Source organism: Taudactylus pleione, unplaced genomic scaffold, assembly GCF_031769625.1.
Source record: "Taudactylus pleione unplaced genomic scaffold, aTauple2 ptg000607l, whole genome shotgun sequence".
Lineage (NCBI taxonomy): Eukaryota > Metazoa > Chordata > Amphibia > Anura > Myobatrachidae > Taudactylus > Taudactylus pleione.
The window spans coordinates 2,166,724-2,191,032 of record NW_028285009.1 but is presented as its reverse complement, the minus strand read 5'-3'; the positions used below and the strand labels follow the sequence as shown (position 1 = coordinate 2,191,032).

Genomic DNA, 24,309 nt, shown 5'->3' with positions numbered 1-24,309 from the left:
GACCGGGTCTGGGAATAGGCGACCTGGGGGGGGGGGGGGGTCTGTATGCATTATTATGATCATCCCTTATTTATATGGCACCATAAGGGTTCTGCAGCGCCTCACAAAGTACATAAACAAATGAGCAAAACAAAAAAACAATGACTTATGCTGGCCATACACGCTGCAATTATCGGGACGATCCGCCCGATATCGGCGGAACGGCGCGATAATTGTAGCGTGGGGGGGGGGCGACCGAGGGTTAAATATTGCTCGGTCGGGCATGCTGGATTGTCCAGCATGCCCGTCCGATGCGATATTTACCCGGTAACTGTCGGCCGCAACGGGCAGTGTATGCCCAGCGCGGCCGACAGACAGACATTTCCTGTGTTCAGGGAAATGTCTCCTCCCCCGGGGGCGGAGCACAGATGTCGGGCTATACTCTGAGATTTCTCTCACAGTGTATGCCGCGGACATCTGCGGCTGGCAGCCGGCCAGATAAAATGTCTGTCGGTCTGACAGACATTTTATCTTGCCGTGTATGCCCAGCATTACTGTAGAAAACAACGCAGGACATGGACATAGTTTATAAACATTGCTGTATTAGCCATCATAACACTCAAAAAAGAAGCAGGGCGTCAGCAACAAAGTGGTAGGTGCCCTAGTGGGGAGTGTGGAGGAGACGATCGTATGAGTGACGGAAGGAGAAGCATATGAGGAACAGGGCCCTGCTCGTGAGAGCTTACATTCTAAAAGGGGAGGTGTAGACAGATGGGGGTGACACAGATGGGGGTAGACAGTGAGGAAGAAGCATGGAGCAGTAGGTTAGGATAAGAGCTGGAAGGCTTTGATGAAGTAGTGAGTTTTGAGAGCCCGTTTGAAGATGTGGAGAGTCTGATAGGGAGAGGGAGAGGGTTCCAGAGGTAGGGAGCAGCACGGGCAAAACCTTGGAGGCGGGAGTGGGAGGAAGTAATCAGTTGGCATGAGAGGCAGCGTGCATTTGAGTCAGGGCTCGACAAATCCCAGGGGCCAGGTCGCCAAGGCTACCAGATTTTGCTGCCTGGCTACCAGATTTTGCAGTGAGGGAGGAAGCAGATCCTCATCAACTCCAGTGGAGAGATTCGTGCATATAGCATTGCAGTGTTCATATCATACACAGGAGTGCATGTGCTGAGTGTCGCCTGCGGTGACTGCTGTGCCTGTGTCCGTCCCGGCCTGCGCCGACGACTCCTCTCCATCCTGGCCTGCTCTGATCCCTGCTGTCTGTCCCAGTCTACGCTGATCCTCCTGTACGTCCCGGCTGTCTACGGTCTCCTATCTCCGGCTGCATAGAGCTCTCCGGTAGTAGGGTCTATGCGTGGCCAGGGATTGTGGAGAGGCGTCAGAGGGATAGTGGTGTGACCACGAGGGGAGGGGGTTTGTTGTACTTTCTGGCACCATTGTTTTATGTGAAATGTGGTCTGGTATTACTGGAGGGTGGGGGGTGGAGCAGGGGAGCTGTGCAGAGCAGTGAGGGGGGCCTCCATTTTACTGTATCCATTCAACTGTGACCATTTTGTGGACTAGTATAGTGTGTATAACACACAGAGCTGTGCTCCTCACTCACTCCTGTAATATTTTTTTGGGGGGGGAAAGGTGGTCTGGCTCCTACACATCCTGGCTCCTAGATTTTAGAAAAATTTGTCAAGCCCTGATTTGAGTGAAGTGGACGGGCAGGAGTGTGAAGGGAGATGAGGTCAGAGATGTAAGTGGGAGAGGAATGGGTGAGGGATTTGTAAGCGAGTGTGAGAACCTTGAAGTGGGTTCTGAGGGGAAGGGGAGCCAGTGGGGGCCTTGTAGGAGTGTTAGAGGGTTACCAGCAGCAGGGCGGGTAAGGGAATAGGTAGGGTGTAGAGCAGAGGGTGTAAGGTGCTTGTGCACTGTGTCACATAGGACAATTGTATGAGATACGAAATAGAGACATCAGCCGCAGTGTTTACAGCACGGGTAAAGCTCCAGGTTTAACACCTTGAGCTATTTATTTATTATGCATTATGCTAGCACACATTAACCCATAGATTTTCTGTTAAGTGCCCATAAACCATGGGTTACCCAAGCGTTAAGCCCCAGAGGGTGCATTTAACACAGATTGAATCCTAAAGGAGCTGTGAGGAACAATGTAAAAAAATAACAACTAAGTTTTCTAGTACAGATAAAGATATTTATTTCTAGGAAAAATGTTGGGTACTTCCCTTAAAAGTCACACAGCGGGTTGGGTATGGGGTCCTGGAGGTCAGAATATAGACCGTGGCATCCCGACACCTACAGGCAAGTCCCCTTACCCTAACCCTCCCAGAGCCTAAGCATACCCCTCCCCTTAGTGTCTTACCCCACGTGATGCCGGCGCTGGTATTCAGAGAGCCGACATCCCGATCGCTGGGATGGTAACTACATCCCCATACAGCATATACCCACCATATAATAGATTTGAACTTAATCATTGTATCTGCACCTCTTACAATTAGTTTGGGGGCACATTGAATACAACAGGATACCTAACTTGGGAGAGAGAGTACATTTGTAGGGACCACTTTGATGAATCACATATATAGCTGGTGCTCAGGTTACTGTATACAATGTACTTTTGTTTACGGTAGAGCTGAACGTGTTATCCCGATAGCTTTCCTCACTCTGTTACCTAATTAATGGTAACAGAGCCACATATGGCGTAACGATGAGACAGGATAATTGAGTGACTATAAATGTAACTGTAATTCTAGCAAAGCAACACATTATCGAAACAAAGAATAAATACTCATGTTAGAGTAGCCAGCGAGCAGCACTTAGTAAACCTGCAATGTTAACGTAAGTTATTTTGGCATGATAGAGGAAAATATGCGAATGGAAGACACTGTGCTGTTATTTTATGCAGACCACTATTAAACTTATGCCCCTTTCACACAGAGATGTGGACTAGGGATATTTGCTGTGTCAACCCGGGTCCTCTCTCTGTGTGTGAAAGAGTCTACCGGGGTCCAAATTGCCGGAGCCTCGACCCTGGTCAAGCACCTATGGGATCACTGATCATTCACATCTTCATTTAAAATGCTTTTTACTAGTAAAAGCCCGATTTTCTTTTTTTAAATGCCAATGGCTAAAGCAGTTAATGTAGATTTCTCGAAACTGCAGAACAGATAAACTTTAACCCACTACATGAACGTAGGATGGGCAAAATAATGCAGAATTCAGCAGTTGGTGATCTAGGCCACTAGGGAGGAGAATCGCCAACCGGAATCTGCAAAACCTCTCCCCAAAAAAGTACACAGACTGCGCCAGCTGTGACATCACACGATCTCCGGCCAATCTCCTTCCACCCAACAGTGATCAATCAGATATCACCATTAATCGAGCACAGCCCATCAGAGGGATGATACTTCTACGATGACAAAGACTGACAATTACTCACTGATTTCCCAATTTTATGGCCTTCATGGTTTAAAAGGACGATTCTAAATGACAAGATCACTACACGTGGCAAGTATTAGATGCACAAGTATAGATGGGGGCGTCATATTTAATAGACTAAAATGCTTCTTGCATGTGACAAGCTGGGTACACACTAGACCAGAGGTTCTCAAACTCGGTCCTCAGGACCCCACACCGGTCACGTTTTCCAGGTCACCCAGCATGTGCACAGGTGTAGTCATTACTAACTGACACATTTTAAAAGATCCACAGGTGTAGCCAAATATTTCACTTGCGATTCTGTGAGGAGACCTGGAAAACATGCAGGGTTTGGAGTCCTGAGGACTGAGTTTGAGAACCTGGCCTCTAGACAATGTGTACTCAGGGCCTAATTCAGACCCGCTTGCGAGCGCAGGACGCTCGCAAGCGGGTCGATGGTGCCCTAATGCGCATGACGGAGGGAGCTCCGTCGTGCGCATGCGCGAGACCCGCATAGTGACAGCCAAGCTGCCGCTATGGGCCTCGCACCAAAGGGGGCGTGCTGTCGATGGTGACTGACAGCACGCCCCCTTTGGTGGGCGTGCCGGGGGCGTTGCTGCCCAGACCGAGGCGTTCTCATGGGAACGCCTTCCGTCTGGGTCCGGCCCCACTGACATCACTAGTGATGTCAGTGGGTGTGTTTTTGGCTCTGATAGAGCCAAAAGCACTCCTGGGCTTGCGGCAGCGAGACCCTACCGCAGGGTCTCGTCGCAAGCCCGATGCTCGCGATGGTCTTGACCATCGCGACCATCTTTTTGGCCGCTCGCATAAGCTGTGGGTGGTCATCCACAGCTATGCGAGCGGCCCGGAGGCCGCTCCATTTTTAGGTAGGAGGGCCCTGATTCAGAGCGAGCGCTCTGGTCAGAGCGTCTGGCTCTGAATCAGGCCCTCAGCCCGACATTGGCAGCGATGGCACCCAGCATCACCAAGTGCATACACATTTGCCAATGCGGGCAGCAACAGAGCGGGCCATGCTGAATTCGGCAGTATGGCCCTCGCTAATGACATCCCCAGTCAGCCCTGCATGGAGGGCCGACGGAGGATGTCACCGACGACCAACGGGAATGCACACACCAGCATGAGTATATTATTAAAGGGTCTGATTCGGATTAAAAAAAAAAAAAGCAAGTAACTTTGTATCTGGAACATGTCGCAATGTGATGTGGATTGAAAGATCTACAGTAAAAAGGTAGACAATGGGCCGTATTCAATTTGAGGCAAAAACGGCATTGTCGCCTGTTTCAATTATCCCCGTATTCAATTTCAAAGACTTTTCGCCGGTGCGAAAAGTCTGTTAAAAAACGGGGAGAAGTTTTCACCATGTCATACATGGCGAAAAAAAGTGCAGAATTGGGGTTTAGGGATGCAGGCTTACAAGAAATAGCCTGCAGCCCTTGTAATGTCCCCTTAAGTATTCTGTGTCCAAAAAAAATTTAAGGTACTTTAATTTTTGGGCCAAAAAAAAAATTGAGGGACAAACTTCTGAACTAGCTAAATCAATCCTGGGGGGGGGTTCCCATGTACACGGCAGGTGTTTTCTAGAACGCGGGTAGTAGCGGCAGGTGCCTTTTTGAAGAATTTTTAAAAATTATTTTAGGGACTTAAAAATATGCTTGCACCCATTTTCATGTACCCCAAATTTGATGGGACTAGTTATTTAAAGAAAATAAATAAATAAATAAATGCTCTTCTTCACTGGCGCATTTATGCACCTGCCACGGCTATTTAAAAAACAAACTTAACTTCCGCAGGTCAAAACGGGGGTACCCATAGTAATATCCCATATCAGGACATCTTTAGGGGAGTACCAGGATGATTTCCTGAAAATTCCCTGGACTTTGATACTCACCTTTACGCCGGGTTCCGTTTTCGCCAGATCCTAATTGAATACTGGGATAAAGCAGGCACTTGCCCGATACTTTATCCCAGAAAAAGCAGCGATGATGGCGAAAAGTCCGACCTCTGACTTTTCGCCTGTAACTGAATACGGGCCATGGTCTAAACAGACACCAGAAGGTCGACATGTAAGAAGGTAGACTTTTTTTTTTTTTCTAACACTAATCTTCACCCTAACCCTCCCCTTGGTGTCTAACCCTAAAATAAAAAAAAAATTATGTGTCGACCATTTTCAGGTCGACCTTTAGTGTGCCGACCTTTTTACTGTAGATCTTTAGACCGGATTCCATTGCAATGCAAGGGTTGCAAATACATTTATATTGTTTTTGCATGCAGGCAGGTTAAATACTGGCCGCTTTTGCATGGGGCCCAAACATTAGCGATTATTTTGTGCAATTTCCCCATTCTGCCGATACCTGGGTCAGGTGATAGGCGAATCAAACATCCTAAGCAATTTCAATTCGCCAATTCCAGCCCGAAAAATGATGATAATCGGCGAGTCAGGGATTTTTAACATCAAATCACTGGATGGGAATCGGGGAACTGCCTCTTAAGGTGCATATCCACTACACAATGTAAATGCGACAATTGAATGATTACGACATCGTTCATTAATCGTGCAAGTGAATATGCCGGCAACGACCAGCGATGCGGGCTCCCCACTGGTCGTTGTCGGTCATCACCTGAACGTACTGCCTAACCTGCCGATAGGTTGTGCATGTTCGGGGAATGCGCCTGCACTATACGATATATCGTTCAGTGTGGGCACAATGTCCACTGCACAGGGTGATGAACGTTCATTACTCGTGTAGGGGATATGCACCTTTAGATGTTTGTCCCGCATAACTATCTCTGCACATTTTGCATCTGCCCCACCTGCAGTGCACCATGATTGTACCCAGGTGCAAAGTTACTTGCTCTTATTTGCTTTAATGGCCACTCAGAATCAGGCCCTAAATGTACCTGTAATAAATAGACATACAAAACTGACCTGCGGTATTTTAGAATATGTAAATGCTTAGACGGTACTTGGAATAAATGTTACAGTATACTTCGTATATATACGCACCGGGGGGTACTAGTTACCATTTTCCATTACATGAGAAACCAACGTAGACAAATCTATCATAGGGAATGATTAGCATCTGCAGCCTGACCAATACGTATTGTCAACTCCCTTAGGAGGGACCACTAACCCTAAAATACAACGTGGTATATAAAATAGATCTAGTAATAACATCACAAATATATTTACATTTGGCTCATTTACAAGAAGATACTGAAGGTTAATTCACTATAACACAGGTTCTCAAACTCGGTCCTCAGGACCCCACACAGTGCATGTTTTCCAGGTCTCCTCGCATACTCAAAGAGAAACAATCATAAGCACCGGTGGATCTTTTAAAATGAGTCAGTGAGTAATGAATAGACCTGTGCACCTGCTGGGTGACCTGGTAAACATGACCTGTCTGGGGTCCTAAGCACAGAGTTTGAGAACCACTGCACTAGAATGTGGGTGTTTCAACTAATTTTTTATTTTGCTTTTCTAGTTCAATGATGTATTTGGGACATACAGTACATGTACAATAAGTAGATAAAACCAGACGGTCATATTGAGGCACCATTGACAGTATTTGCACAGCTGGCAGAAGGGTGAGCACTCCCAATGTATAGGACAATCCGAGCGGAAAGAAATTACCATCCCTTCCTTACATATGTTAAATTAAAAGTAATACGTTGAAATCAGTCCACACGGCCACTTCACCTCCACCTGTATATAGGGCCAGGTCACCTCCTCCGGCTCTCACATTACACCATACAGACCCGTGTCCCCCCTCCTACGTCAGATCATATGGCCCCTGCCCCCCTCTCCTACGGCAGATCACACGGCTCTGGGCCCCTCTCCTACTGTAGATCTACGTCAGACCGTGCGGCCTCGTCCCCCCCTTCTACGTCAGACCGTGCGGCCACATCCCCTCCTACGTCAGACCGTGCGGCCACGTCCCCCCCCTTCTACGTCAGACCGTGCGGCCACGTCCCCCCCTTCTACGTCAGACCGTGCGGCCACGTCCCCCCCTTCTACGTCAGACCGTGCGGCCACGTCCCCCCCTTCTACGTCAGACCGTGCGGCCACGTCCCCCCCTTCTACGTCAGACCGTGCGGCCACGTCCCCCCCCTTTCTACGTCAGACCGTGCGGCCACGTCCCCCCCTTTCTACGTCAGACCGTGCGGCCACGTCCCCCCCTTTCTACGTCAGACCGTGCGGCCACGTCCCCCCCTTTCTACGTCAGACCGTGCGGCCACGTCCCCCCCTTTCTACGTCAGACCGTGCGGCCACGTCCCCCCCTTTCTACGTCAGACCGTGCGGCCACGTCCCCCCCTTTCTACGTCAGACCGTGCGGCCACGTCCCCCCCTTCTACGTCAGACCGTGCGGCCACGTCCCCCCCTTCTACGTCAGACCGTGCGGCCACGTCCCCCCCTTCTACGTCAGACCGTGCGGCCACGTCCCCCCCTTCTACGTCAGACCGTGCGGCCACGTCCCCCCCTTCTACGTCAGACCGTACGGCCACGTCCCCCCCTTCTACGTCAGACCGTACGGCCACATCCCCCTTCCTATGTCAGACTGTTCGGCCTTGTCACCCCATCTACATCAAATCATATGGCCAGGTCCCCCCCTCCTACATCAGATTATACGGCCAGGTCCCCCCCTACTACGTCAGACTGTACGGCCACGACTTCCTACGTCATACTTTCCGGCCTTGTCCCCCCCTCTCCAACGTCAGACCGTACAACATCACCCATCACCTCCCCTTTTGCGGACAGCAGATGCTTGACATCATTTGAAGATAGCCACACCTTACACAACATGATGACAACACGTGACAGTGACGCAATGCTATGGCCAATGACGTCACGGCCGGCACGGTGCCCCTCACCTTGATCCTCTCCAGGTAGGAGGCCGGCACGTAGCCCGTGTCCCCGCTGCTGCAGCTGCTGGCCAGCCACCAGTGCTGGTTACACCGCTCCAGGATCAGGAAGCTCTCCCCAGCCCCGAACTGCAGCGAGTTCTGCTCCGGGGAACGGAAGGCGTACAGGGCCCGGTACATGGCTGAGGGGAACGGACAGCGGCGGTGGCCGGACACTACTGGCGGGGACACTGCCGGGGCGCGCTCCCGCTGCCTCTATCTGTCTCTAACGAGCGCGCCAGTCATTACCGGGCACGAGCACGGGGGGCGCGCTGAGGATGGGGAAGGGGGGGCGGGGTTTCGTTTTATTTTCTTTCCCTTTAAAGCAAACTTTATTCACAAGCACAATGGGGGAAATGTATCAAACCAGTGAAGTTGCCCTTAGCAACCAATCAGCTTTTTACCTAGCGTTTTATAGAATGTAATTAATAAATGCTACCTCGAAGTTGACTGGTTGCTAGGGGCAACTTCTCCACTCTTCTCCTCTTGAGAAGGTTTAGTAAATCTCCAATAAAGGTGACATGATGGGGATTGTAGTGCTCCGCGGTCAGCATAAAATGGTAGGAGCGCTACGCTCTGTAGTTTTATTTGCGGCGTCTCTTCTCCTGGGATGTAAACAAGGACAGATTTATTTTTCAGCGCAGTTCGCAAACCTGATGACGCTCTTTGGGGTCTATTTATCAAGCAGTGAAGAGCGTAGAGAAGTGAACCAGTGGAGAAGTTGCCCATAGCAACCAATCAGCTTTGAAGTAGCATTTATCAAGTACAGTCTATAAAATAATAGGTAGGAGTTGATTGGTTGCTATGGGCAACCCTGCTCTGCTCCACTTTTCCACACTTTTCGCTGCTTGATAAATAGACTCCTTTGTTGGATAAAGCCCTTGCACGTGGCGCGCTACAGGCACATTAACAATGGCAAAATGCGGTTGCCTTCCAGATGCTGTGGAACTACAAGTCTTAGCATGCCCTGCCTTGTCCATGCAGACAGAATGGAGGACTAAGCGCAGGCGGCCTGTAGCTTTGTGGCCATTGTGGTGTTACAGTATCACAGAATACACTAGATCCAGCCAAACTTCAGTTCTAGAGGACTCCCCCGGCATGGCCCCTACAAAACAGAGCTGGCCCTAACCAATTTGGTCCCCTGTCCCCTTCATTGTCGAAGGCCCCGGTGCGATGCACTGGCTACACCGCCGTTAGTTCCGCGGCTCAAGCCGCCGAGCCACAGGGTGCCCCTAAAGCATTTGCCTGGAATGCCTAAGCCTAGGGCCAGCTCTGGCTCTTAGTGCCACAATCCCACATAGAAGTTTTTTTTTTTTTAAGGAGAATAAATATATACATACATACATACATACAAGGGGTCAATCCAGGTAGCCTCGAAAGGGTGACAGTTGCCGTTCCCACGCTGTTTAAACGCCAGCAACGGCACCACATCTCGCGACCCACTCTCAGCCCGAATTCGTGATTTCGGGCTGCAGTAAAATGTTTCTGTCACCGTGATGACTCGTACCCACCAGTACATCGCAGCTAATTGGACTGATCCCCAAAGAATCGGCACTGCAGGGGGTCGTTTTATCGCCGTGGCAACAACAACTCGCACCCTTATGGGCTAATTGGATTGACCCCTTGGCCTGTAATACCAGAGAGATAGTTAAGGAGAGGGTGTGTCAGTAACAGAAGTGCTCAAGCCTTGAGCATTCCCAACAGGTCATGTTTTGAGGATTTCTGTCTGTGGGAGCAGGTGAGATAACTACTGACCCAGCTAAATAGATTCATTCACCTGTGCCCGATGAAAGAAATCCACAAAACATCACCTGTTGGTGGGTACTTGAGGACTGGAGTTGAGAACCATGTGACTGTGGTTGACATGGTAGTCACATGATACAGTAAAATTATAATTCATTACTAGCAGTCTGAATAAACAAATAAAAAAGGTAATTACCAAGCTGCTTCTTATAGCCTATCATAGTAATTTATGAATAAAAGAATAAACACTTTGTTGTTGTTGTTGTTTGTGGAAATGTTGGTTAATTTACTATCTCAGTTACCTGTTCTGAATAAGGGTCTGCAACAACTTTCACAGGCTCCATTGGCAAAGAAAATCCAGTCACATGTGAGATGCAGTTTGTGAAATGCATCATATAAAGCTGTAACAGGAAAACAGTTATCCCCACTAAATACAATACGGGATACCGGCACCTGTCTGTAGGTACCCTAACCCTCCCTCCCTGATTCCTGAACCTAACCTCCCCCCTAGTGCCTAAACCTAACCCTCCTCCCTTAGTGCCTAACCCTAACGCTATCCCTCCCCCTAATGGGCGGTATCCACTTAGCGATATACAAACGAGAGCACGATTGCGACATTGCAATCGTGCTGTCGTTTGTATAGCTAGTGATGTGCCTAGACTGAACGTTCACTCGTTCAGTCCCGGCACATCCCTCATCCCCGCACATGCTGAACCCGACGAGATCGTCAGGTTGCCCTGCATGTACGGGCGATTTCGGAAGCGACTCGCGGGCACGCGCATCGCGGGTCGCTTCCGTCCAAAACATCCCCGATGCATGCGCGATTTGCAAGCGATTGCACGATAATGACATCGTTATCGTACAAACGCTTGTTTAAATCGCTAAGTCGATACCACCCATATCCCTGCTACTTCCCCACAGTCGGGCGGTCGGGATATTGACCACATCCCCAACAGGCCACATGTAATAGCCCGCAATTTGTGGGAGCCAGTGCGAGACAGTCTTTAGATTTAAAACGTCAATTTGTTTAACGGCAAAACCGGTTGGTTTGGCCTTTAAACTAATTGCCGCTTTAAATCTAGTGACTATCTCTCTGGAATCGCGCGACTCCAGAAAACCGTGAGCTATTACATTTGGCCTGTTGTGTTACTAATATCCCAGCTCCAGTGTGCTGCTTTCTTTGTGGCTGAAACAATTGTGATGCTACAGAAGCACACGTTATTCGGTCCTTAAAGTGGACACGTGGTGTCACATAAACGTCATTTGTATAGTTAACACATTGAAATATCCGATTTTTTAAATTGCGCTGCTTTGAAAAATACATTAAGGATCACTGCAGTGCTCCTTTTATTCCCACTCCCAAAAACATGGCGGCACGGTATAGTCTTCTTTTAAACCTACTAGAATGGTGCTAATAAATGGTGGTATGAAAAACTAAATCTAGAAATAAAAGCATATAAATGTAGTTTAGTTTTTATATTATTCAAAGCGACAATATGGAAGCAGGACCAAAAGGAAGTTTTTTCAAGTGTTCCAAAATACTCTGCGTCCAATCCTCCCAATTTATTGATGTTCAATAGAAACACTTCTGATCAAATACTTGGGGGTAAATTTACTAAGATGGTAGTTCTATTAAGAAGTGATGTTGCCCATAGCAACCAATCATATTCCAGGTATTATCTTCTAGAAGGTGCTAGATAAATGAAAAGTAGAATCTGATTGGTTGTTATGGGCAACATCACTTCTCAAATAGAACTCCCATCTTAGTAAATGTACCCCTTGGTCTTGGACTGCAGTAGACAATATAGCGAGCAGTTTGGGAGCAGAGCATCTTGTATTAGGTGAATAGTCTGCAGAATCATTATATACTATAATTAGCATGATATACCCAATATTGATGTACAACCTTCACCTGCAGATCATGTTTTTTTTCCTATAAGCAGACCACAGACTATACAACCAAATAGGCCAGTAAAATAAATTGCAGCTTTACCAAGCACAGTAATAGGCCATAGTCTCTGTGCTTCATGGATCTCAGGGAAACCATCCATGTTATTGGAAGCAATTCCATGGCTGCATCAGGCTCTCAGCCCATCTGTGCAGCCAGAGCGCCATCGTGTGGTTGAATTGCTAAATGTCACTATCATTTGTTTTTTTGGGGTCACTCTCTAAAAAAAATGTCACTGTCCACATGTTACACGTGTTCCCTATTACAAAAAAAAAAAAATAACAATATTAGTAGAAACAAAATCCTTCCGTCCCTGGGTGGGCTCGAACCACCAACCTTTCGGTTAACAGCCGAACGCGCTAACCGATTGCGCCACAGAGACTCATGCAGGAGCAATGAGGAATTCAGCCTGTGAATCTGATACAGGGAGGTTTCTCATGTGTACACTTCCTATTGGTTCTACAGGAGACGCTGCCAGCAACCTGCTAATACTGATGGCTTGTTACATATCACATGATGCTGGAAGATGTGTGACGTCACAGAGCAGAGTTCCGGCAGTGACACAGCCAGAGCAGCAGGCAGTGACTCACTTGTCAGGTACTGGTATAGACAGCAGGGTGTGCTGTGCACCTACGACAACAGCTGCCGAAATAGCTCAGTTGGGAGAGCGTTAGACTGAAGATCTAAAGGTCCCTGGTTCGATCCCGGGTTTCGGCAAAGGAGGCTTGACTTTTTTTTTCTTCCTCTTTGAGTATTTTTCTGTTAATATATAATAATCTAATGTATAATATATATACTACAATGCATAAGATATATATATATATATATATTCTATAATATATGTAATATATAATATAATCATATATAATATAATCAATATACATATACACACCATTCTTATTGAAGTTTATGTTATCCCTACACCTTCTCTACCCTCTTTTGGGGCGTATATAGACTTTCCGTTACTATCAGCGCACCGTCCCAGAACCCTCAGTGAACAGCCTCATCTACCCAAGGCCACCGCCAGTATTACGGTTATACATGAGTCCCACGGTGATATGAAACTCAGGGCCTCATTCAGACCCGCTCGCAAACACTATGCGCTAGCAAGCGGGTTGATGGTGGGGCACTGCGCACGTGCGGCGCATGCAATGCGCGTGTGCGAGCCCCGGAGCGAGCGAGAAATTCCCTCGCTCCGGGGCTCGCTACGTTTTGTAGGCGGGGAGGGGGGGGTGGCAGGCCAAATGGAGGCGTTCCCAAAGGAGCGCCTGCCGTTTGAGGGCGGCCCTACTGACATCACTCGTGATGTCAGTAGTGAGCTTCCTGCTCTATTAGAGCAGGAAGCTCACTGGGGCTTGCGGCAGACGAGACCCTACCGCAAAGGTCTCGTCGCAAGCCCGATGGTCACGACCATCGCGACCATCACCTGGCCGTTCGCAAAAGTTGTGGGTGGTCACCAGGGGCTGGCTGACAACTTTTAGCCTGGGGGGCAAATGCATGCAGGCGGCCCTGGCAGAGGAGTAGCGTGTAGCTACGGTGCCCGAAGAACGTGCGTGCTACGGCGCCGCCCCCCCTCAAGTGTTTCAGGGAGGAGGCGGGTCCATATGGGATTAATGCAAGGTAAAAATAAAGATTAGGGGCAGCCCCCTGTCGTAGTGCCCATATGCAGTGCCCCCGTGTGCCACAGGAGATAACACCCTTATGCAGGCCTCCAGTAGTGCCCCCAGTAGTGATCCCCCCCTATGCAGTGCCCCTTGTGCCCCCAGTAGTGGTCCCCCCTGTTCAGTGCCCCTTGTGCCCCCAGTAGTAGGCCCCTTATATAGTGCCCCCAATAGTGGTACCCCCTATGCAGTGCCCCCAGTAGCAGTCCACCCCCCCATGCAGTGCCCCCAATAGTGGTAACCCTTATGCAATGTCCCTTAAATAGTGGCCCCGGGTGTAGTCTCCCCCCTATGCAGTACCCCCAGTATTTCCCTTTATATAGAGCCCCCAGCAGTGGTCCCTCGCAGTGCCCCCAGTGGTAGTCCCCTCCCCCTATGCAGTGCCCCAAGTAGTAGTCCCCTCCCCTTGTAGTGCCCCCAGTAGTAGTAGTAGTCCCCTCCCCTTGTAGTTCCCCCAGTAGTAGTAGTCCCCCCCCTTGTAGTGCCCCCAGTAGTAGTAGTCCCCCCCCTTGTAGTGCCCCCATAGTAATCCAGCCCCTTGGTAGTGACCCCATAGTAATCCCCCCCTTTGGTAGTTCCCCCATAGTAATCCCCCCCCTTGGTAGTGCCCCCATAGTAACTCCCCCCTTGGTAGTGCCCCCATAGTAATCCCCCCCTTGGTAGTGCCCCCATAGTAACCCCCCCTTGGTAGTGCCCCCATAGTAGAGAGAGACTTAATAAAAAATAAAAAAAACCCCACTTACCTGAAACCCCGCTTCTGGTCCCGACGCTTCCACCGGCTCCTCTGGCCGGTTTGCATTATGGGAGAGACGTCGTCATGACGACGTCTCTCCCATTGCCCACTGCGGGAGCCGGAAGATGGCTCCCGCTGTGGGAGCAGCGGCAGCCGCTGAGAGTCTGACAGACTCTCAGCGGCTGCTGATTACAGCAAACACACAGTTGTCGGCTCCGGCGGCTGTGTGTTTGTGCTGTGTAGCGCTGACCGGACTCCGTCCGGTCAGCGCTACACACGCGGTGCAGTCTGTGTCACAGTGACACAGACTGCACCGGCCCGCGGCCCGCATGACGCTGTGGCCCGGGGGGCACAAGGCACCCTGCCCCCCCGACCCAGCCCGCCACTGGTGGTCACCCACAGCTTAGCGAGTGGCCAGGAGGCCGGTTTATGAAAAAAAAGTGTCCGCCCTCATTCAGAGCGAGCGCTTGCTTTTTGCGAGCGCCTCTGAATGAGGTCCTCAGATCGGTGTGTTTTTTTACCTATACTCAATGCATACTGTACCTGATTACTCGCCCGGAACGTCCGGGACACTCCTGAATCTAGAGTGGCTCGCCCAGACACCCTCAAAACTAGGCAAGTCTCCAGGAGGCCGCCAGCCACTGCCGACGCCACCCACTCCCGAGCGAAGTGGGTGGCTCCTGGGCGACTTGCTGGCTCAAATTGCCCATTCTTCACGATGCCAGGAATTGTGGCTTTGTATGGTGGGGGTGAAACAATTGTGGTGCTATGCCCATTTCACCGCCCACCTGCCTGCACCATGCCCCCTGGAACTCCCACCTCGAAACCCCCTCCCGGAGGTGACAGCCAGGATATCAGCAACTACGATTCAGTGGCCTAGTATCAGGGATAGCGGAGTTTGCAGTCATAGAGCTTCTGGGGTCCTAACTGCAAGCTCCTGGGCACAGGGTTACTTGTTTCTCCTTCTGATCGTGCCCTTGATGACACAACCTGTTTAGGAGTTCTGAGAGGAGTTCTGTATTGGGGGCACCGCAGTGACATCAAACTGGAAGGTCTCCATTTTCTAGCCATGCGCACGTTTCCTAACCAGCAGCTGCAAATGTCAACAATTATTTTATTATGGAACTGCTTGTAAGCTCATTGGGTCAGGGCTACCTGTACCTTCTGTGTTACGAGATTGCATGCCATTTGTGCCCTGATCCCCTCAATGTACAACACAGCATTCAAATGTCCAGGGGCTCGGCTCACATTTGGAACTGTATATTACATAGTATAATTATTAACAATAATAATGATAATAATAATAATAATAATGATGATAATAATAATGATAATAATAATAATAATGATAATAATAATAAATATATATCTAAAAAAAATTCCCAGTAGGTACAGATTAAAGAAAACACATGGAGCAATGAAAACACACTGACGCGCCAGGCCGGTCACCGCAGCATCAGTAGACTCTGGGCACTAGAGTTTGCCCAGAGTCTATTGTGCATGCGCAGATCGCCGGGGAAATGGTGCGGCTGCCATTTTTCAGCGTTTTGATCAGCGCTGAGACACCCGACACGGGACCTCGGAGAGGTAAGATTTAGATAATATGGGTGCAGGGTGTGTGCGGTGAGGGCCCTCCCTGGACCTGGGGCCCGTGTGCACCGCACACCCTGCACCCATTATAGATACGTCCCTGGCAGGGCCAGCTCATGGGGTCGGAGCATCGTGTGCCGGCCCTCTCCAGTGCGCCCTATCATTGCATGTGGCAACTGAAATGGGGGCGTGACCGAATTACCATAGGTCACACCCCTACATGACGTTATTAGGAGGCGTGCTCGCCTCCAAATAACGTCAGGCTGGGGGGAGTCTCGCTAGCTGGGCTTCCCCCAGCCCCTCTCCCGTCACTGAATGGATGTAGCGCGCATGCACGCAGCATCCATTCAGAGTCTCCGGGGTCCGGCACCACCGCACAGCTGCGGCGATGGGGGTCCCCAACCTCCCGATTTGATCACCCGCGGGCCACTTCGGCCCACGGGTGGAGCAGCGGGACAGTACTGTCCCGCTGAAATCGGGATGTTGGGGAGGGGTGCGCCCTCTATGGGTGGCACCCCTGTGCGACCGCACAGGTCAAATACCCCCTAGAGCAGTGTTGGCTAACCTTGACACTCCAGCTGTTAAGAGCCAGTCCTGGCCCCTGGTCAGTTTGTAGGATGTGTTTGAAAAATGACAGGGGCTGATTATTGGTATTTTATCTCTCTCCTCTTTATGTCTCTCGTTACAGTCCTATCACATGTAGCACATTGAGGGTGTGGCAGCTGGGTAGCACCTTGGAGTGTGTTCTGGTCATACTTGCCTACCCTCCCGATTTGACCGGGAGCCTCCCGAAAATCGGGTGCCGCTCCCGGCCTCCCGGGAAGACAGGCAAGTCTTCCGACCTCCGGCGACGTGTCTGCACCCCGCGCACTTGTAGGTATAAAGCCAGGCAGCAAGGGGGGCTGGTGACGCGATTCGTGCTGAATCACGTCATCGTGACCCCGCCCCCTGCTCCACAATGCCATTAATATCGGCATTGTGAAGAGGGGGCGGAGCCATGATGACGCAATCGCGCTGTCACGCCCCCATGCTCCGCCCCCAATGACGAGTCACTGCCCGGTCCCGCCCCCTTTGATCGCGTCACGCCCCCCTGCTCTGTAAGCCCGACAGCTCCCTCCCGGAAGGAGGGAGCTCAATGTAGGCAAGTCTGGTTCTGGTCCATCATATAGATATTAGTAGAGAAGATACGGAAGGTCTGCGTTCTCTCCTACTGTTACACCAGTGGTTCCCAACCTCGGTCCTCAAGGCACACTAACAATCCTGGTTTTAGTGATATCCATGATTGTGCACAGATGGTTAAATCAAAGTACCTGAGGTACTAATTATGTCACTTGTGCTGTATGGCTATCCCTAAAACCTGGACTGTTAGTGTGCCTTGAGGACCGTGGTTGGGAACCCCTGTGTTACACATTGAATAGGAACAGGGGGAGCAGATAAAAAGAGGGAAGGGGGTACGTAGATAACGCTATGATAATAACAATGAAAAGATTCAAAAGGTTTTTGTTGCAATGTAGAATTAGAGTACTCCCAAAGCTTGGAGTTACAGTGTTTACAATAGTGAAATGCAAAACTTGTTTTGTTTTCATTATTATGACTATCTAGATGGCGCTGCTATAAGCCAATAAAGCATGCTCAGGCATAGATTAGACATGCCCGCTAACTTGCGCTCTCCGTAACCTCGGTGTTGCTGGTAACGTTATGACAACATTACGATCAGAGATATGTGGTAACAGACTTGCCGGCAGCAGGAGGAATTCTTTGAACGTTACACACACAGTTAAGTAAATGGTGTAATAATCTTATATCTCATTTACAAATTCCCTCTCCGCGATCTTATTAACAGTTGTCTGTGGAGCTGGATAAAAGTGACTGGAATTTGGCACCAGTTCCATCTTTTCTTGGCTCTGTGATGGGACAACGGGCAAAGAACAAACACTGTGGCAGTCTTGTGTACTTGTTAAGGACTGGGGAATGGGAGAGGTTGCCTGACAAGGGACAAAGCTGTAATTGTTTATTACCTTGGCGTCACCTGGCGCGATCAGCAGCGGCCTCCAAGTTTCCGTGTGCCCTTCGTCTGGTATGTACGGTGTGCCAGGGTTATTTACATCCAGGTTTTGTATTGCCGTGAGACAGGTTAGCTTTACCCTAAGGTATTGTCATCATAGTAATGTGCATTAATGTCTTTTCATTGGTCTTCACGAATGCACATTAGTATGGTGACAATAGTGAAGCTTGTTATGTTCTGGGTTGTTTGTGGACCCGGGGTGGTAGCAGGAGCGATCACAGAAGCAGGTTTGAAAATAAAACTAGGATTTTTAATAAGTGCTTGAGTAGACATATAATGTGGCAGTAAATAAAAGTCCAGGAATATATAAATGTGCACAAGAGTTCTGTGGTGGGAGCAAAAGGTTTAATGTCCAAGTAGAAACAATTAGAGCAGTCCAGGTATGCAGGTAGTGAAACTGAAAATAATCAAGCCAGGTTTGCAGGTAGTGAACTGAAAATAATCAAGCCAGGTTTGCAGGTAGTGAACTGAAGCGCAGGATGTCAGCAGGCTCAGGCACTCAGGTATGGGCAAGGGTGATGGAAGAAGCGGGGTAGTCCAGTGGGAGCTAGGAGCTGACAGGCAGACTGGCAGACAGCGAATTCACAGGAACAGGAAAGCACAGAGAACTCCCTCTCAGCTAGGCTGAGATACACGTTGCACTGGCAAAGAAGGAAGGCACTGACCCTTCCTAAATACCCCATGCCGTGCTGTTACTGGCCGGAGGGAACATGTGACTCACTAGGATTGGCCAGCCTCATCACATGGCCAGAAGGCAAGATGGCGGCGCCCATGCCAAACGGAACGGAGACGCCGCCAGGCCTCACCAGCACAGAGTGACAATAGGGCCGCACAACAACGCGCGCAGCCAAAGCCCCCCGCCAGACAACAGCTCCGCCACCAGACAGCCCGCGCCACAACGACGTCACAGGTAACACCCGCCTAGCGCCATGCTGAAATACCCTGGCCGTGACAGTACCCCCCCTTTTGGGGTGGCCTCAGGACACTCACCAGGCTTCTCCGGATGGGCAGAATGGAATCTCCTGATGAGCGTGGGAGCATGGACATCACGAGCATCGGTCCAGCAACGTTCCTCTGGACCGTAACCTTTCCAGTCCAACAAATACTGAAGATGACCTCTGCGCAGACGAGAGTCCAAGATCTGGGCGACTTCAAACTCAACTCCTCTCTCCGTCTGGACTCGAGGAGAAGCAGGTAGAGCATTATGGAACTTATTCAGGACTAGGGGCTTTAATAAGGAAACATGGAAGGAATTGGGAATTTTTAGGTATGGGGGTAACTGTAAACGGTAGGCCACTGGATTAATGACTTCTTTTATGGTGAAGGGACCGATGAAGCGGGGTGCGAATTTCATAGACGGAACTCTTAGACGAAGGTTCCGAGTAGACAACCAGACCTGGTTTCCTACTTGCATGCGTGGAACTATTCTACGCTTCTTATCGGCCTGGGTCTTATAGCGAGAGGATGCCTTCAACAAATCAGACCGTACTTGAGTCCAGATGGCAGCAAAATTCTGCACCGTGTCCTCCACGGCCGGAACATCAAAAACAGGCAGGCTTCGGAATTCGGGAACACGAGGATGAAGGCCATATACAACCTGAAATGGCGTTTGGTTAGTTGACGAGTGGTAGGAAGCATTATGTGCAAACTCAGCCCACGGCAGCAAGGCAGCCCAATTGTCCTGGGAAGATGACATAAAAATTCTTAAGAAAGTCTCTAGATCTTGATTAACTCTCTCGGTGGAGCCGTTGCTTTGCGGATGGTAGGCCGTGGAAAAGTTTAACTTCACTTGAAGAACAGAACACAAAGCCCTCCAGAATTTTGCAGTAAACTGCACACCACGGTCAGAGACAATTTCAGCAGGAAGGCCATGTAGACGAAATATGTGTTGGACAAACAACTGTGCCAGGTCAGGGGCAGAAGGTAACTTCTTCAACGGTATATAGTGGACCATCTTAGAATATTGGACTATTACAACCCAGATAGTGTTGAAACCTTGAGAGACTGGCAGGTCTGTGACGAAATCCATGGAGAGATGCGTCCATGGACGTGATGGAGTAGGTAATGGAAGTAATTCCCCAGCTGGAGCTTGTCGTGATGATTTATGCTGGGCACAGGAGGAGCAGGAAGAGATAAACTCCATTATATCTGCCTTCATAGAAGGCCACCAATAGTGTCTTTTCAGGAACTCCAAGGTCTTCCGAGTGCCTGAGTGCCCTGCGAAGCGAGAGGAATGTGCCCAAGTGAGAAGCTGCTTCCTTAATTCCGGGGCCACAAATGATTTTCCCGTAGGAGGCTGAACTTGTAATGCGGCGAAAACTCTTGATTCCAAGACAGGGGTATTGCTTTGATTTTCAGATTGATCGTCACAGAGGAGAGATCTCGATAGGGCATCAGCCTTCTGATTAAGTGTTCCAGACCGGAAGGTCAGGGTGAACTGAAACCTGGCAAAGAATATTGCCCAGCGGGTAAAACGAGGACTCACACATTGGAGGTTTTTGAGAAATAGGAGATTTCTATGGTCCGTAAATACAGTAAATGGAAACTTGGCGCCTTCTAGCAAATATCTCCATTCCTTCAATGCCAACTTTACAGCTAGTAGTTCTTGCTCACCTATGGCGTAGTTCCTTTCGGCAGGAGAGAATTTTTTAGAAAAGAACCCACACGGATGGACTCGGTTGTCCTCATAACGTTGAGACAAGACTGCTCCCACAGCTTCAGATGATGCGTCTACTTCCAACAAAAAAGGCCTGTCCAGATCGGGTTGTCGAAGAACTGGTGCTGAGATAAAGGCCTGTTTTAGAAGATGAAAGGCAGACTCTGCCTCAGGTGACCATTGGGCAGGATTAGCACCTTTGCGGGTCAAGGCTGTAATGGGAGCCAGCAGTGTAGAAAATCCCTTAATGAAGCGTCTATAATAATTTGCGAAGCCCAACAATCTCTGGATGGCCTTCAGTGTCTGAGGTCGGGTCCAATCCAGAATTGCCTGTACCTTCTTGGGGTCCATTTCTAAACTAGAGCCAGATATTACATAGCCGAGAAAAGGTACACTGGGCACTCCAAAGACGCACTTCTCCAGTTTGCAGTAAACGTGGTTTTCTCTCAAACGGGTCAGAACTTCTTTAACATGTTCTTGATGATTAGCCACAGAGGGTGAAAAAATCAGTATGTCATCCAGATAGACAACAACCGAAACATATAACAGATCCCGGAAAATCTCATTAACGAAACTTTGAAAGACAGCAGGGGCGTTACACAATCCAAAGGCATTACTAAATACTCGAAATGTCCATCTCTGGTATTAAAAGCGGTCTTCCATTCATCGCCAGCTCGGATACGAATGAGGTTGTAAGCCCCTCTTAGATCTAATTTCGAAAAAATGACAGAGCCCATGACCCTATCAAACAACTCAGTAATCAGGGGAAGAGGGTATCGATTCTTTACAGTAATGTCATTAAGGCCTCGATAATCGATACATGGTCTTAGACCACCGTCCTTCTTGCCAACGAAGGTAAAACCCAGCTCCGGCAGGTGAAGTAGAGGGGCGAATGAACCCCTTTGCCAGGTTGTCCCGGATGTATTCGGTCATGGCTTGAGTCTCAGGCAAGGACAGCGGATAGGTACGACCACGAGGTGGTATCTTATCAGCTATCAATTCAATTGGACAGTTCCATTCCCTATGAGGTGGTAAGATATTTGCTTGTTGTTCAGAGAAAACGTCGGTGAACATCTGATATTCCTTGGGAATGGCAGAAGAAACTAATGGAACTGTCTTTCTCACAGGTCGAATTTTTGGAAGACAGTCCATACCCCATGACAGAATCTGCATAGAACTCCAATCAATCCTGGGATTATGTTGACGTAACCAGGGTAGACCAAGAACAATTTCTTAAGAGGCCTCTGATATCACCAGGAATTTTAAGGACTCAGAATGAAGTGCCCAAAATTCGGACCAATACTGGTTGAGTCTCTTTGGTGACTATCCCGTTAGTTAGAGGGCGTCCGTCTATAGAGATCAGAGAGATGGCATGGTTGAGAGACAAACAAGGAATCTGAAATTTATCTATGAAACTAGACGTTATGAAATTTCCGGCTGCTCCAGAGTCGAGTAGAGCAGTAGCAAAGACAGGTTTGGGTTTAAGATCCAAGGCTAGGGTAAGGAATGGGACGGGTAGAAACTGTCGCTTGGACATCTCTTGCAGAAATTGAGCCATCTGATGCTGCATGTTTTCCAGATTTTCTAAACGACCAGAAATGCACCGGATCAAATCCACTCCTGACTCCTGATCCGTGGCAGGCTCCATGGGGCCAGTGCAAACTGTGATGTTCTGGGTTGTTTGTGGACCTGGGGTGGTAGCAGGAGTGATCACAGAAGCAGGTTTGAAAATAAAACTAGGATTTTTAATAAGTGCTTGAGTAGACATATAATGTGGCAGTAAATAAAAGTCCAGGAATATATAAATGTGCACAAGAGTTCTGTGGTGGGAGCAAAAGGTTTAATGTCCAAGTAGAAACAATTAGAACTGTCCAGGTGTGCAGGTAGTGAAACTGAAAATAATCAAGCCAGGTTTGCAGGTAGTGAACTGAAAATAATCAAGCCAGGTTTGCAGGTAGTGAACTGAAGCGCAGGATGTCAGCAAGCTCAGGCACTCAGGTATGGGCAAGGGTGATGGAGGAAGCGGGGTAGTCCAGTGGGAGCTAGGAGCTGACAGGCAGACTGGCAGACAGCGAAGTCACAGGAACAGGAAAGCACAGAGAACTCCCTCTCAGCTAGGCTGAGATACACGTTGCACTGGCAAAGAAGGAAGGCACTGACCCTTCCTAAATACCCCATGCCGTGCTGTTACTGGCCGGAGGGAACATGTGACTCACCAGGATTGGCCAGCCGCATCACATGGCCAGAAGGCAAGATGGCGGCGCCCATGCCAAACGGAACGGAGACGCCGCCAGGCCTCACCAGCACAGAGTGACAACAGGGCCGCACAACGACGCGCGCAGCCAAAGCCCCCCACCAGACACCAGCTCCGCCACCAGACAGCCCGCGCCACAACGACCTCACAGGTAACACCCGCCTAGCGCCATGCTGAAATACCCTGGCCGTGACAAAGCTAACCTGTCTCACGGCGGTCTAAACCCAGGTCACGGTCCCTATTTGTGGACAAACAATCCAACAGTCTTCATAATGATAGGAAGATAGGACCTCAAAGGGGATAGGGCTGGCTACCATTATTAGGCAATCCTAGGCAGCTGTCTATGACGCCAATGGTTAAGGGAGCACCTAAATCCCTCAATGAGTGCCATAATGGTTTTTATTTCCTAGTTGCACCCTTACACTGAGAGCTCTCTGCTGACATGTACAATTGCTGCTTTTCAGTGTCACTTGGCTATGATGTCACAGCCCAGCGCCACACTCCCAGTTAGACACAAGATGGCAGCCCCCATCTCTCACGTGCTCAGGTAAGAAGAAGCGGGGAGGCCCAACAACCAAGGTGTCTCTCAAAGAGCTTATAACACATATATATTTATATAAACTGTCCTTACTCTATTTAGTAAAACGCCCCCTCACGCTGTCTGACCTGTTGTAGGGTGTATGAGCATTTTGCTGTGTGTTATCCCGAGCCCATAATACTGGCTGGAATCCTGACATCACTAGAGATGTTGATGCCAGAATCCCGACAGCCAGCATCCCGAACGTCAGCATAGCAGGGTGGGTTCGGTTTACACCACGTGGCGAGGGTTAGGTTTAGGCACCACAGTGGGGGGGGCCTTAGGTTAGGCTGCTGGGGGGGAGGGTTAGGCTGTGGGCAGGGGAGGTTAGGTTTAGGCTCCATGAGGGGGGGGTTAGGGTTAGGCACTAAGGGTTAGGCTTCCCGGGGGGTGGTTAGAATGCAGGATGGGAAGGTTAAGGTTTGGGGGTGAAGAGGATACTTACGGAGCCCCTGTTGAAATTCTGATCATCGGGATGCCGCTGTCGGTCTTTTGACCGCCGGCATCCTGACTTCCGGTCTCCCGACTGCCGGTCTCCCGTATGTATTCCGTAAAAAAGTCTCGCAATTCCAAACCCACTGAGCAATCCCATTGTCTCAAATGTGACTCATATTAGCTGACACAATTGTTCTTACCTTTCCATTATCAGCTCCAGCAAGAGAGGCTGATGTACACAGAAAGCTATGCCTGGTGCGCAATTACACATAAATATGGCGGCTTAGCCATGATAAGGTCCCAAAACATTTACTACTATAAA

The 24,309-nt window shown here is 49.4% G+C and overlaps 1 protein-coding gene and 2 non-coding genes across 5 annotated transcripts in view; 1 reads left to right on the top strand and 2 right to left on the bottom strand.

The window, feature by feature from the left end:
- NCKIPSD (NCK interacting protein with SH3 domain) overlaps positions 1–24,309 on the bottom strand; it is a 132,635-nt gene that overhangs the window by 91,297 nt on the left and 17,029 nt on the right. Inside the window, exon 1 of one of the 3 annotated variants that reach the window (XM_088454015.1) lies at positions 9,674–9,881. The exons of 1 other annotated variant lie outside the window; for it this stretch is intronic. In XM_088454015.1, coding sequence (XP_088310141.1) covers positions 9,674–9,844 — 171 coding nt within the window. In that variant the 5' untranslated portion in view covers positions 9,845–9,881. Of the gene's footprint in view, positions 1–8,295; positions 8,591–9,673; positions 9,882–24,309 lie in introns of those variants that run through there. One more of the 3 variants, XM_088454014.1, reaches the window with a different exon arrangement.
- Positions 12,325–12,398, bottom strand: TRNAN-GUU (transfer RNA asparagine (anticodon GUU)). The gene has a single exon. It is a non-coding gene; the product is annotated as a tRNA-Asn (tRNA).
- TRNAF-GAA (transfer RNA phenylalanine (anticodon GAA)) lies at positions 12,661–12,733 on the top strand. Its single transcript has one exon. It is a non-coding gene; the product is annotated as a tRNA-Phe (tRNA).